Source organism: Amblyomma maculatum, chromosome 6, assembly GCF_055883805.1.
Source record: "Amblyomma maculatum isolate TAMU_Amacu chromosome 6, ASM5588380v1, whole genome shotgun sequence".
NCBI lineage: Eukaryota > Metazoa > Arthropoda > Arachnida > Ixodida > Ixodidae > Amblyomma > Amblyomma maculatum.
This window is the reverse complement of record NC_139349.1, coordinates 131,145,053-131,160,427: the sequence shown is the minus strand read 5'-3', so window position 1 is coordinate 131,160,427 and position 15,375 is coordinate 131,145,053. Positions and strand designations below refer to the sequence as shown.

The following is a 15,375-nucleotide window of genomic DNA, read 5'->3' as shown; positions in this document are numbered from 1 at the left end:
CTTTGTTTTGCCTACACCGAAACTGGAGCTGATCAAGCAAACGCGGATGCTTACATGCGAAACCACCAAAGAAGGCATATACGAAGCCGCTCACACGCTCGCCCGAGATATCTACCACCGGACGAACGTCGAGCAGGTCGACAACCCAGAACCCGAGGAGAGGTTAAACACCTACCACGAGATCTGTGAATACTACAAACTAAACAGAAAAACATTCTCCACTCCACATAAAGAGCTAAAAAACGAAAAGGCCAAAAGTCTTCACAGACTACAGGCCGGAAATTACCCCAACCCGGTATGGCTGCACCTATTAAAAGTAGATGACAGACAACACGAAAACTGTAAACAATGCGGACAGAGAGGTACACTAGATCACATAATCTGGCAATGCCCCTTTTCGCCTGGGGCAGTGGCCAACATTCATGACACGGAAGCTTGGGAATCCCTTCTCCAAAGCGAAACCTTTGAGACCCAAAAAGAAATCGTCCGCCTGGCGGCTGAGGCCGCGAAGACAATGTATCTTTGCGCGCTTCTAGTCGCGAAGTCCCAGCCCCCTATTCGGGTCTGCTTACTTGGGTGGGTTAGTAAGGAAAGTTCCTGTATCGGCGGCAATAAAGTTTCAAGTAATAAGAGTCAGTTAAGTGGTTTACAGGAAAGGAAAGGCCCACTGTCACACGCGGAAGAGGAACTAGTTGGTACGGAATATGTGTGAAAAATAAAAAGTAATTGTGTCGTTCAGGTGTCCACAGAGCAAGTGTGACAGATACTGCGCCTTTCCCTTCCTGTGAAACAATTATTATTATTATTATTATTATTATTATTATTATTATTATTATTATTATTATTATTATTATTAATATTATTAATATTATTATTATTATTATTATTATTATTATTATTATTATTATTATTATTATTATTATTATTATTATTATTATTATTATTATTATTATTATTATTATTATTATTATTATTATTATTATGTCTGTAATGGTACATTCATGTAATGCTCGAAGTTTTGCCTCAATCTATCGAAAAGCTGAAACAGCTGATGAGGTGCGCTTAAATTTCGCATTAGAAAGTAACGTAATCATCGGCAATGTTTTTTATTTGCCTCCCCCATTTGGCGTGAATCTATTTAGCTGACATTACATTTATAATCCCAGGTTTGCCAGGTCATCATGCCCGAACGAGGCGCCCACCAGGCCCACGACCGCGATGGGAAGCACCTGCACGGCACTGGAGTGGAAAACGACACCACTAAGCACCATTTGGCGAGCAGTACATCTCCTCCGATTACCACGACCACCAGTGCGGCGGACGGTAAGCTCATAGCCGCCAGCCCCACCTCTGCCAACATGATATCTGAGCATCCCACTGTCCACCACTCAGGGGAATCTGCCGCGACACCGGCGACAGGGATTCCAGCAGGAGGACACGAACGCCGGCAGGCTTCCGGCAGACCAGTCCAGCAGGACATGGCGATACCAGCAGCGGCAATTCATCCGGCTTTGCCATCAGTCGTAACTGCAGGTTCAAAGTCAAAGGTGCAGGTTTTCCTGATTTTACTCTGTCAAGCAGCAGACAGGTGTGCCATGTTTAGATAGGTGTCCTATGTGATTTGAGTTTAATCATCCGTGAAAGGCAGGAAATGTGCTTCGTACATTAGTTTACTGGGAAGTGAAAGTTCAGTATCCGTCTGACCTCGCTTGACATTAGAACCGTGCACTAGGGGAAAAGGGAAACTTGAGAGTTAAAGAGAGCCATAGTGAGGGTTCCGGAAGGTTTTTGACCACACGGGAATTTTTAACGTTTACGGATATATATGGCAAAGCCAACAGATGCCTCTGCGTTTTTCTTCCATCGAAATGCGGCCATCACAGTCGAGTTCGGCCCGGGAACTGCGGTTCAGTATCCGAACTGTGTAATTGAGCCAGTATGGCTGATAAGCAAAACGCCCCCTTCTCCGTGATTCGGGCCGCCTATGGGAAATATCCCTCCCTATTCAATACGTTTCTAAAGAGCCGTACTTCACTTTCAGAGTCGGGTTTAGGATGAAAGCCTTTCTTGGTTCATGGTGAAAATCTCGCATGCGCGCAATCTGTTCGCGAGATTCCGCGGGATGTGTGCGCCTTTCCGTCCCTATAAACCAATTATAGAGGAGGAGGAGGAAAAATTACGAGGGACTTTAGCGACCAAAGTATTGAAAGAAGAAAGCCTGAGAAGCCCCACCTTGGTCTAGCGTTCCTGCCATCTGCAATCCCACCTGACAGCCGCCGCAAAAGCGACACACTTTGTCCACGACAGTATGAGCCATTAAGGCTTTCACCTTAAAGTTAGAGGGTCACTGAAAGCCTACCCTTCCTATCCTTTAATTTGCCTCACAACGTTAGCCTCTTGTGGGCATTCGTTGGAGTGCTACATATAATTATGAGCCATTAAAGGCTTTCGGTTTAATAACTTTATTTGATGTCCGGCAGGGTTTAACGCGACCGAGCCTAGGTCTCCCACGTGGGAACGTCGAGATCTCGTCTCTTTGACGCCATGAGGGCCTACTGGACGGCCCAGAGTTGGTCGCTGAGGCTGGAGCTGCGCAGAGCGGCTGAACACCTCAAAGAGGATTAACGCTTTTAAATTGTGTCTTGCACTCCCAGAGTACGTGCTGGAGTGTTGTTATGTTTGTGTTGCAGACCTTGCATGTTTTGGTGTCATATATTTCTGGGTAAATCCTGTTGTACTGGAGCGAGTTCGGGTATGTATTTGTTTGTAATTGCCTCCACGCGACAGCCTGAGCTCTGCATAGTGTGCTGCTAGACGGAGGGAAGGTCCGGCGGGCCGGGTAGAAGTCTTTGGTGGAGTCATTAAAGCTCATCATCCTCTCTCTCCCCCTTCTTCGCCTTGACTCTCTGCGGCACGGTAAGCGAGACCTCGTACTACGGAGTGAGTGATTTCGTTCACGTTGGTGATATGCGGAGAGACATTCCTCACATGTGCCGGGAACCAAACAAGCTCGACCTTGTTGTCCGGTGAGAGTTTCAAGTCCTTGTTTATTCGGCAGGCTCCCACGGATATTGTCCCCTGGGCGTAATTCTTTATTGCCGTGCGCAAGTCGCTAACGACGATCCCGCAATCGGGATCAGATATGGCAAGTGATATGGCTAATTCTTCGGCCACTTTAGCGTGTCGGGACTTTATGCTGGCGGAGTGGACGAGCGTTCCGGCAGTGTCGACAACCGCGACAGCGTATCGTCGATTGTCTTGATACTCGGCAGCATCTACGAAGCGCGCTTCCCTCGCTTTTCCGCAGTTCCGCAGCATGGCCGCGGCTCTGTCCTGTCTTCTGCCTTGATTATACGTTGGGTGTACGTTAGTCGGAACTTGTGCGACTCGGATGCCGTCCCTGGCGTTCCGCGGGATTACTTCTTGCTCCCCGTGTTGAAGGTGGTAGCCAATGCCAAGCCGCTCGAGAGAGAGGGAGAAAACCTTTATTGTCGGGAGTAGTCTTAGTGGAAGAGCCAAGTGGCCTTTAGCTGGTGGCTTGCGGCGACTTCTTCAGCGTGGTTTAAGGCGCCCAATTGTATATCGGGGCTCGCGTTACGCAGCACTTCCTCCCAGGATTCAAGTGAGGGAGCTTCTATGAGAGCCTTGGGAGGCGGGTCCTCTGAGCAATCCCCCAGGATATGATTACGGTCGGCTTTCTCTCCGCACTTAGTGCATGATGAGCTTATGCTGTCCGGAAATATGTGTGAGTAAACCGCAGGGTTGGGGAAGGAGTTCGTTTGTAGTTTCCTCGAAACTATTTCTTGTTGTCTTGTTAGTGATTTGTGTGGTGGTGGGTATACTCTCCTAGAGAGTGTTGTGTAAGGTCGCTGTATGTGAGCAATCCTTCCATTTCAAGTTCCTCGGCATTACGTCTTACCGCTCGGCCGACAAAACCTCGAGCGTGTTGGTGAGCAGCCTCATTGCCTCGGTTCCCTGAGTGGGCTGGTGTCCATCCGAGTTCTGTCTCTCTTTCGAGTCTGATTTCCGCGAGGATGTTTCTGGCAGTATTTGATATTCTGCACGCAAGAAGTTACGTATGGCAGTTTTTGAATCATTGACAATTATGTCCGCATCTGTTATAGCGATGGCTAAAGCGATTTCGGCTTCTTCCGCCTGGTCCGAGTAGCGGACTTTGACCGAAGCGGCTGATACGAATATATTGGCGTTACTGTACTGCTTAATTGCACAGATGGCAAAGGCACCTTCAGCCATATTGTAGTCCGAGGCGTCGGTATACACCACCCCATCGTGATTTCGGTACTTTCTGTTTAGGGCCCTAGCTCTAGCTTTCCTCCTGCCTTCATGGAAGGAGGGATGCATGTTTTTGGGCAAAGGTTTGGAGATAATTTTGTTGCCAGCTCCTCTTGGTAATGGTCCTGGGTGGTTGGCTAGTGGTTCGGCATTAATTCCCATGCGGTTGAGAATTTGTCTGCCTGCTTTAGAGTTCGTTAGTCTTTGTAGCTGTGTTGTCTTATGTGCTGTGCTCAGCTCCTCTACAGTATTGTGTATTCCAAGTGAGAGAAGTTTTTCGGTTGAAGTGTTTCTGGGTAGACCTAGCCCAGTCTTGTTAATTGCTTCTAATGAGTGTCTAATTTCTCCTAGTCAGATTGAATGAAGTGGACATAAGGGACTGAGTATGTGAATCGACTTAGTACAAAGGCATGGATCTAAATAGGCTTCAGAACTACGCATAAGAGAATGACCTTCTGCCCAGCTCAATGACTGGCTTCAGAAGTCAACTCTCTGCTCAGGACGTAATGCTTCAGTTGCATGCAGAAGTGACAGATCCTCCTAACAAAACCGGAACTAAAGCAATTCTTGCCTTGGATCTGGAAAAAGCCTTCGGCAATGTCTCTCACAAAGCCATTCTCCAAACCCTCTCCAACATAAACGCGGGAAAGAAAACCTGTAATTACATTCGTTTTTTCTCTCGGGAAGGAGCTAAGTCTCGCAGGACTTAGATCGGACAAAATAGCAATAGGAGACAGAGGAACCCAGCAAGGATCAGTCCTCTCTCCCTTCTTATTCAACCTAGCACTGATAGGTCTGCCTCCCAAACTTGAAGAAATCCAAGGTCTTCAACACTCCCTATATGCTGACGATGTCACCCTGTGGGTAAAAAAAAAGGTTTGGACGCTCACATAGAGGAACCCAAGACGCTCGAGTATGTGTCGTCCAGCTGCAGTGGTCGTCAGTCTTTCTAGCTGCGCTATGTGCTGCGCTCCTGCGAGTTCGTCCAAAATGTTGTTGATTTCTAATTGTAGCAGGAACTCAGTGCTAGTCGAATCTGGCAGTCCAAGCGCCGTCTTATACATCCTGCGTATAATTACGTCTATTTTGTTAGTCTCCGCCTTGTACCAATTGTGAAAGGCAGCCACGTAGGTTATGTGGCATATGACAATTCAGAGCGGTACCGGCAGCCGTGGCTACCACTTCTGCTAAATCGCTGCCCTCGCTTGTTGCAGGCATCCGATAAGAAACGGTCGTCAACAGCAGGGACATCATGAGCTACGCGCATGCGCAACGGACATCATTATCAAGACACGTGCCTTTCTACTGCGGCGGCCCAACGTCTGGAGGCGTCACCTTCACCTATACAAAGCCATGGATCATCGACCAAGGCACATTCAGAGCGGTACCGGCAGCCGTGGCTACCACTTCTGCTAAATCGCTGCCCTCGCTTGTTGCAGGCATCCGATAAGAAACGGTCGTCAACAGCAGGGACATCATGAGCTACGCGCATGCGCAACGGACGTCATCATCAAGACACGTGCCTTTCTACTGCGGCGGCCCAACGTCTGGAGGCGTCACCTTCACCTATATAAAGCCATGGATCATCGACCAAGGCACATTCAGAGCGGTACCGGCAGCCGTGGCTACCACTTCTGCTAAATCGCTGCCCTCGCTTGTTGCAGGTGGGAAAACAAAGTTATTATCTGTTCTGTTTTTGTAATTTATGGCTGCTGGGCTGCTCTGAAGCGGTACACCCTGCAACAATGGGAAGCAAAACCAGGGATGTTTTAACCGAATTTGCACAGACACTTGCCGAAAAAACACCAAGTAGTATAAAAGAAAGAGTTTTGACTGATATGACTTCCAGATTCGTGGAAGTTATGACAGAACTAAAGAATGAGGTAAAGAAGCTGCAGTCATCAAACACAGCTATACAGGAAGAACTCACATCGGTCAAAACAGGAATGAACTACATCAACGAGAACTTTGAAGAATTCAGGGCCGAAGTAAAGACACTCCGTAAAGAACTTGAAGATGCAAAACAACTGAGCCTTGAGTGCCAGAAAGAAAACCGAAAACTAAGTAACGAACTCAGCGACACCAAAAAACAACTGATCGAACTGAAGCAGTACAGTAGAAAGAGCAATCTCGAACTGAAGGGCATACCTGTCGCTGACCTTAATAAGGTTGTTGAGGCAGTCGCTTCATGTTTGTGCACAGAACTGTCCAGCCATGACATTGAAATCGCACATCGTGTGCCTACAAAAGCTAAAGGGCCACCAAATGTTCTGTGGAATACTGCGCTACTTAATATACAGAGACAAATAGAAGACGACACACGAATGAAGCGCAAACTTACAACTATTTATTTTTATCGACAAAACACGTACATATATACAAAAGGCATTCTTGTCAAATCACAGACACATCATTCATGTCTCATCACAGACACATCATCATTCACAGACACATTTACAAGATCCCGATTTCGTGCGGAAAACAATACATCGGACAAACGGGAAGGTGTGTTAATAAGAGGCTCCTGGAACATCATAATGACTGTGGGAAAATCAGCCACCCTGGAAATTTTGCGCAACATTGCTTGCGATGCGTAAATGGCTGCAAACCATTATTCCATAGGACTAAAATTGTAGGTAAACAAAAGGAAAGAATTGAAAGAGAAATAGTAGAAGCCTTCTTAATCGAGTCAGCAGAAAAAGATACGTGCGTTAGTACATCTTCTGTGGCTCTCACAAAAGAGGAGCTAGATATGATAGCTGTGCAGATGCGGAGTTGTGGTCGAAATGATAACGTGCGTGATCACATGCATGAATGATGTGTCTGTGATTTGACAAGAATGCCTTTTGTATATATGTACGTGTTTTGTCGATAAAAATAAATAGTTGTAAGTTTGCGCTTCATTCGTGTGTCGTCTTCCATTTGTCTCTGTATATTAAGTAGCGCAGTATTCCACAGAATGATCAACCAACTGGCCCCCGTGTTTGCATTATTCACCAAATGTTGTTGTACGGTTTGCCTCACGGGCTAACCGAGATAGATTTTTACTGGCGGCAAAAAAAAAACGCGACTGAACACATCGATGCTTGGATTTGAAGGAACTGATCCTATATTCGTCAACGAACACCTATGCCCAGAAAATAAGATACTGTTGGGAAAAGCTAAACGCGCTAAAGGCTGGAAGTTTGCTTGGGTCTCCGACGGGAAAATATTAATGAGGAAAGCCGAAAAATCGAAAGTAGTCCACGTTACCTGTGAAGCAGATCTGGAAAGAATAGCCAATGTTTCTGGCGAACAGCTACTAAACGATGCTAGCTACACCGACTCTAGCTCATGATGGCTCCCAGGAAAGGCATATCTGTACTTCACAGTAACGTTCGCAGCATAAACAGAAACTTGAACTCTTTAAATTCTTTTATCGTCAGCAATGGGGAGTTTTTTGAAATCATAGCGACCACTGAAACGTGGCTCAGGAAACATGAACATATATCAATTCCCGGCTATGCAACAATATCACGCCCACGGGACACGCAGTTTCGCGGTGGCGGTGTGGCATTATTCGTGACAGAAAGCCTTCACTACACTATCTTATCATCAGTCGCTTGTTGTTCACCCGAACTTGAAACCTTATTTGTGAAACTTGAATGCGGGCTTATATCTTGCCGATTTTTTTGATAAACTGGAATCAATCTTGTCCTCTTTAACTAAAAGCTACAAAAACCGAGTTATTATCTTTGGTGACATGAATATTGATACTAGTTCCACGAGTGCCCCAGATTACACATACCTTCTTCAATCATACAACTTCCGCAATTTGATTGCTTCTCCGACACGCATAACCACCCTTTCGGCAACATCTATTGATTATGCACTGACAAATATTGACACCGGTGTACATGCTGGCGTCTACCAAACACCAATTTCGGACCACTTGCCAATTTTTGTTAAGGTAGACACACCTACAAAAGTAAAAGGTATGAAACCAAGAAATACAACCAAGTTAAATTATGAATTATTTCGTAACAAATTGTTATTACTCAATACTGACTTAATATATCATGAAGATGTCAATATAGAGTTCTCTAACTTGATTAGCGCTCTGGTTGACCTTATAAATCGCAGCAGCCAAAGTGTAGCGTCTTCCCAGCATCATAAACCAATTTGTCCCTGGATGACCGAAGAAATATTGAACATATTAAGAAGAAAGGACTATTGGTATCATAAATGGCTGCATCATAAAGGCAACGAATATTGTCTGTATCAGTACAAATGCGTGCGTAATAAATCTGTGTCCTTAATGAGAGCCCGAAAAAAAGAATATTTTACTAGCCGAATTCAAGGTTCTGCTGGAAATCCAAAAAAAATGTGGGAACTTATCAATGAGGTCACGCAAAACTTGAAAAGATGTCCCACACTTCTCTCTAGTATCACTGAAAAAACTGTTGATGAATTCAATACATCTTTCACAAGTGTCGGTCCAGATCTACCTGCAAAGCTTCCTGATGCCAGTGCAGACAATAATCTTCCAGCGTCAGTTGTTAATTCTTTCGCTCCGCATGAAGTTGAAATCAATGAGGTGTTGTCGGTTGTCATGGAGTTGAAAACAAACAAGGCAGCAGGCTTGGACGGCATTCCTGCAAAGCTTATTAAGGAAAATATTGATATCTTAGGGCCCATACTATGCCGGCTGTTCAATCATTCCCTGCTGAATTACACATACCCATCACCCTTAAAGGTAGCCCGAGTTACCCCTGTATTTAAAGATGGTGACCCTTCTGACCCCTCTAGTTACAGGCCTATTTCCGTACTTAGCGTTATTAATAACATATTTGAAAAAATTCTGTCCAAACGTATTCTCCTTTTTCTTGAGAAATATAATATTTTCTGCCCCCAGCAACATGGATTTCGCCCAAAGCACTCTACTAGCTCAGCAGTCATTACACTCACCCAGGCAATTAACAGTGCATTAGATAACAATGAGCTGGCCGCTGTTATATTTCTGGACATAAGAAAAGCCTTCGACACAGTGAACCACGGCATCATGCTTAATAAATTAAGAATTTATGGATTTCGTGATAGGGTGCTCGACTTTTTTTCTGGTTACCTTACTGATCGCAAACAAGTTGTCTCAATGAATAACCTAACATCAAATGTGCGGTGCTTATACACAGGAGTACCGCAAGGGTCAACACTCGGTCCGTTACTTTTCTCACTTTACGTCAACGATTTTCCTCAGGTATTATCCTCAGCCAGTGCTCTCATGTATACCGATGACACTGCCATTATCGTTACTGCTTGTCATACTGCCGAACTAGAAAGCATCGCGAACACAGAATTGAAAAAAAAATGCAGACTGGTATCTCGCGAACAAATTAACATTGAACACTAAGAAAACTAAATACATACTGTTCCATTCACGGAAAAAGTCACTGGACTCGAGTGATATTAGTTTAACTATCAGTCAAACCCAGCTTGAACCAACCACTGCCTTTACGTACCTTGGAGTGACCCTAGATAAGCATTTACGTTGGCAACATCAGATTGACTCCATTTGCACGAAGATTGCATCGGGTTGCTATGCACTTCATCAATTTTGCCAATATTTTGATGTCAATCTTCTGAGAGTCCTTTACTTCACATTAGTACATACTCACCTGTCATACTGCATTGAGTCGTGGGGTTGGACGTACAATACTCACCTAGAACCCATTAGACGTTCACAAAAGCGAGCACTTAGAATAATCTCGTTTTCAGACTCCTCTAGACCCAGCAAACCACTATTTATTAAACTACGCGTGCTGCCTTTTGACCTGCTTCGTCAGAAAAACACTGTTGAATGTATCCACAAAATAGTAAGTAACAACCTCCCCTTCGATATATCTATATTTAACCTCCCGTCACGTGCAACCCGAAGCCACACTTACGGAAATTTTAATTTACCCATAAAAAGAAACGTTTACGGTGAGCGTATGCTGCAGTTTACGGGCGTCAAAATCTGGAATTCTCTACCCTGTGACGTAAAGCTTGCCAAGAACTTTTCCATTGCAATAAAAGAATACTACCTTAAAATGAATGAAACACTTGAGTCCATACTTGCATTTGCCTACTGTAACCTTACATTGTTCGCCTGGTATTACCCATGTAACCCCTACATATACCTGTATTTTATCTGATGCGTTATTTCTCCGCGACATGTGACATTATGTATTGTTATAGTGTGGTGACATTATGCATTCTTCTTTGCTTTAATTCTTGTATAAATTCTACGCGCTTTTGTTTGATTTCTGAGGTTTTAGTTTATATTTTCTTCTCTTCATTGGTCGTTTTACGAATGTATAAGCGATAACTAACTTTGTTATGTTTATTGTAAAGTTACTGCTTCTGATGTCTCTAACATTGACGATTGGGTGCCTGCAACCTATGAACTTTTTCCATTGGACCCTTTACTAGCCGCTGGCTATGGGTTCAAGCAGTGTCTGCCTATTTTCCTGTAGCGCACCAAAAAACATAAATAAAAAAAAAGGAGTGCACGATTCGTATCAGGCTCTCCTCCCTCATGCCACTTTGGTGACTCTCTTTAGTAATCTCATTGCATTGGCTGTCTTGCGTGTAACCTTACTTGACTGTCTCGCCATTTACGCCGTTGGATTCTATAATCAGACCCGCTAGGTGGTCGTCCTTTCTGCGTGGGGCGGATATCTGTCCGCGTATATGGAAGGCACGTTTTGTTTACAATGTGTTCGTTTGGGTATAAACCTGGGGATCCTTAACGCGCACTGACCGCACAGCACAATGACGCCTCTCCATTTCACCTCCCTCGAAGAGTTAAAGATCCGCAGGTTGTCGAAATTACTCCGGAGCCCTCCACTACGGCCAACGTCACCTGGTGGTGTAGCTACGGCACCCCTTTCATTCTTTCCACTTTGCTCCTATCTTCCTACCTTTGTTTATAGTGGGGTTCGGGAGTCAACAGAATGTAACAGATACTTCGCCTTTCATTTCCCGTAAAGCAAAAGCTATTATTGTGATTATTATTATTAATATCGTGAGCCTTTCACGGATCTTCTTTCATTTGTACATACCATAATCTTCTTCTTTCTTTTGTACATACCATCGTCATCGTCCCGCGGCGCCGGCTCCAGCACGCGTCTGGGTTCTCCATCAGATTAAAACGCTGACACGGCGTACCTTGCCTTGCCGTCACGACTTTGGCGTCTCGACCTGGCCTTCTTTCACACGTGGTGGAGGTGAAATTTGATCCCCTTACTGCCTTGTGCCCTGCCTTTCGCTGGAGCTACGTTCCGGTCGCCGTTTGGCAACAACCACCATCGTTATGTCAACCGAGAGCAGTCCCGACCCGGCTGGACCCTCTACCTCGGCTACACCGCCGCCTCCCACTGTGCCCACACGACAACGCGACCCGCCGCTGTTCGCCGGTCGTCGCGACGAGGACGTGGATGACTGGCTTGACACTTATGAACACTGCAGTGCCTACAATCGGTGGGATGACGCTTTAAAATTCCTCAACGTTTCCTTCTACCTGATTGAGGTCGCCAGGAACTGGTTTATCAACCGCGAGCCTCACACCACTAACTGGCCCACCTTCAAACAGCAGTTTCGCCAATACTTCGCCGACCCCGCAGTTCGGACTGAGATCGCGAGGAACAAGCTTGCTTCCCGTCGTCAAGGTCCCGATGGGTCGTATGCCTCTTACATAGAGGCCATACTTGCACTTTGCCGGCGTATTAGCCCCACCATGTCTGAACCTGAACGCGTGCACCATGTCATGAAAGGAATCAATTCTGTGGCTTATAACACCCTACTTGCCCAGAATCCAAGTGTTGATTCCATTATCACGACCTGTCAACGACTCGAACAGCTGCAGTCCTCCCGATTGCAGCCCGACTTCTCTACTGGCCCCCCCCTCTGCTGACTTTGATCTACGAACCCTAATTCGAGCGATAATCCGCGAAGAGCTCCAAGCCTTGAGCCCTTTCTGCCGGCACGGGTGTGATCACTCTTCTTCTAATGACGCCAGCCTCCGCACCATCATTAAAGAAGAATTGGCAACTATCACCCACCCTGTCGCACCTGACCCTCCTGCTGCACCTCGTACAGCGCCGACTTATGCTCACGTTGCTGCATCCCCTCCTCCTTTTGTCCCCCCCCCCCCACAACAAGCACCGCCCTACAACCACATCAACGCCGTGACGACGGCTCAGCTGACGCCGCCCCTCTCGCCCAGTGTGCTACTACTGTGGAATCAGAGGACATATTTCCCGCTTCTGTCGTCGATGTATTCAGAACGAGCGGCGTGGTTACGACGCCTTCGAAAGTGACGTACCCGCGTATTATCAGCGACGATCTGTTCACAGCCCACCTCGTCGATCCTCTCCACCACCGGTATCCTCGTCTGAACCAAGTGGCGCCCATGTTTCCCGACGCCGGTCCCTTTCCCCATACCGCCGCTCTGTTTCTCCACTTCGACCAGCAACAACTGTTCCTGTCCGTCATTCAGAAAACTAAGCGATGCAGTTTCCGGAGGTGAAACTGCACTCTGCGAACTTACCAAAAGTCCTCCTCATCTCCCGTACAATATGATTTCCGTTTTAGCTGAAGGATTACCGGTCGAAGCTTTGATTGACACAGGGGCTGCAATTTCTGTTATTCGCGCTGATTTATGCCACCGTTTGCGGAAAGTAACGACGCCATATGATGGACCTGAACTTCGTGGAGCAAATGACGTCCCTCTACATCCTTCAGCAAAGTGTACAGTTCGAATTGTTATAGACGGCGTCCGCCACCATGTGCAGTTTGCTGTGCTTTCACCGTGTGCGCATCAGATGATTTTCGGTTGGGATTTTTTGTCGACCGCGTCAGCGTTAATTTCTTGTGGCGACCGTGTCATTCATATGACAGACAGTGATTTTTCATCTGACATGTCTGAAGGACGTCATTCCCTCATTGCCGCAGTTGACACTGTATTGCCTCCACAGTGCGAAAAACTTGTTACCGTTGTTTCGGAACACATCACTGACGGGGATGTACTTATCGCACCATCTCATCGTCATCTTGCACGTGGAATCGCCTTGCCATCAAGTCTTGTACGATTCCGCAGCGGCTCAGCGATAGTAGCTGCCACGAACACATCCCGTGAATCCATCGTCCTGACTGAAGGAACTTCCCTGCCATGCATAGTGGATGCTCACCCTAAGTCCATTATGGTGCTCACCGCCCCGTTACCTCAGCAACGTGATTCATCGCACGTCTCTCTTCCGATGCTGTCGAAGACAATCAGTCCGGACCTCACGCCGCACCAACGCAAAGAATTGCTGAAATTGCTTCAAGCCCATCAAGCCATTTTTGATGCCACTTCCCCTCCACTGGGACGGACTAGTGTTGCACACCACCGCATCATTACTGAAGGTAACTCGATCGTACGCCAACGACCTTATCGGGTTTCTCTCTCGGAACGAAAAGTAATCGAAGAAAATGTGAATGACATGCTCCGTCGCGATATTATTCGTCCATCAACAAGCCCATGGTCTTCCCCAGTAGTATTAGTTAAAAAAAAAGGACGGATCGGTACGATTTTGTGTTGATTATCGCGCACTAAACAAAATTACCCGTAAAGATGTCTACCCGATGCCGCGAATAGATGACGCCCTTGACTCTCTCCAAGGCGCCGAATATTTCTCGACCTTGGATCTCCGCTCAGGTTATTGGCAAATACCAATGCATGAGGGCGACAAAGAGAAAACCGCTTTCGCAACTCCCGATGGACTTTACGAGTTTAATGTTATTCCCTTTGGCCTGTGTAACGCACCAGCGACATTTGAAAGAATGATTGATACGGTACTTCGTGGCCTAAAATGGAGAACCTGTTTATGTTACTTGGACGACATTGTTATCTTTTCGGCAACTTTTAACGACCATCTCACGCGCCTGAATGAAGTCCTGACGTGTCTTTCTTCAGCGGGCCTTCAGCTCAACACCAAGAAGTGCCACTTTGCACAAAAGGAAATTAAAACATTGGGACGTCTGGTTAGCAGTGACGGCATTCGTCCACACCCAGATAAAATCAGCGCGGTCTTGAACTTTCCTCGTCCGCAACGGACTGCAGATTGGCGCAGTTTCCTCGGCCTGGCGTCATATTTCCGGCGTTTCATAAGGCATTTTGCAACTATTGCTGCGCCACTTCATGAACTACTTAAAGCGCGCAGCTCTTTCGTGTGGACTGAACAGTGCAACACTGCTTTTACCGACCTAAAGCTCGCCCTCACATCAGATCCCGTTCTTGGCCACTTCAGCGACAGCGCTCCTACCATCCTGCACACTGATGCCAGTGGTCACGGTCTTGGCGCTGTCCTTCTGCAGCGCGATGCAACTTCGCGTGAGAAAGTCATTGCCTTCGCCAGTCGGACCTTGACTCCAGCTGAGAAAAACTACACCATTACCGAGCAGGAATGTCTTGCCGTCGTCTGGGCTGTTCAAAAGTTTCGCCCCTACCTCTATGGTAGGCACTTCACAGTTGTGACCGATCACCATGCTCTTTGCTGGTTGTCTTCACTGAAAAATTTAACAGGCCGACTTGGCCGCTGGATTCTACGCCTGCAAGAATATAATTTCGACGTCGTTTATAAATCGGGTCGCCAACACCAAGACGCCGACGCTCTTTCTCGCTGCCCACTTACGGAATCAGCCTGCTGTTTTTCTTCGCAACGAATTTCCACCTCTGACCACAGCCGAACATCTCTTCCCTCGACGCATATCACAACAGTTTCTTTTGACGATTCTGAGCACAAACACGCACTCCGCTCGCAGCAATTAGCTGATGCCTACTGTCGGCCCATCATCGACCGCCTTAACGGCGCTTCGAACCCGCCCAATGCTAGGCTTCGCCGACAGCTTCGCAATTTCAAACTCGAAGATGGCATACTACGCCGCTACGTGTATTGCCCTGATGGAACTCGTTGGCTCCCTGTCGTGCCGCGTGCGCTTCGCCCACGTATACTGGCGGCTTTCCACGATGACGCTACTGCAGGTCACCTTGGTTTTCACAAAACATATGACCGCGTGAAA

At 46.6% G+C, this 15,375-nt stretch overlaps 1 protein-coding gene across 1 annotated transcript in view; it reads left to right on the top strand.

Moving 5' to 3' along the window:
* Positions 1–1,181: 1,181 nt before the first annotated feature.
* The window catches only part of LOC146186747 (endothelin-converting enzyme 1-like), a 40,733-nt gene continuing 26,539 nt past the window's right edge, over positions 1,182–15,375 (top strand). The window contains exon 1 of the mRNA XM_084608108.1: positions 1,182–1,323. Coding sequence (XP_084464234.1) covers positions 1,182–1,323 — 142 coding nt within the window. The remainder of the gene's footprint in view (positions 1,324–15,375) is intronic.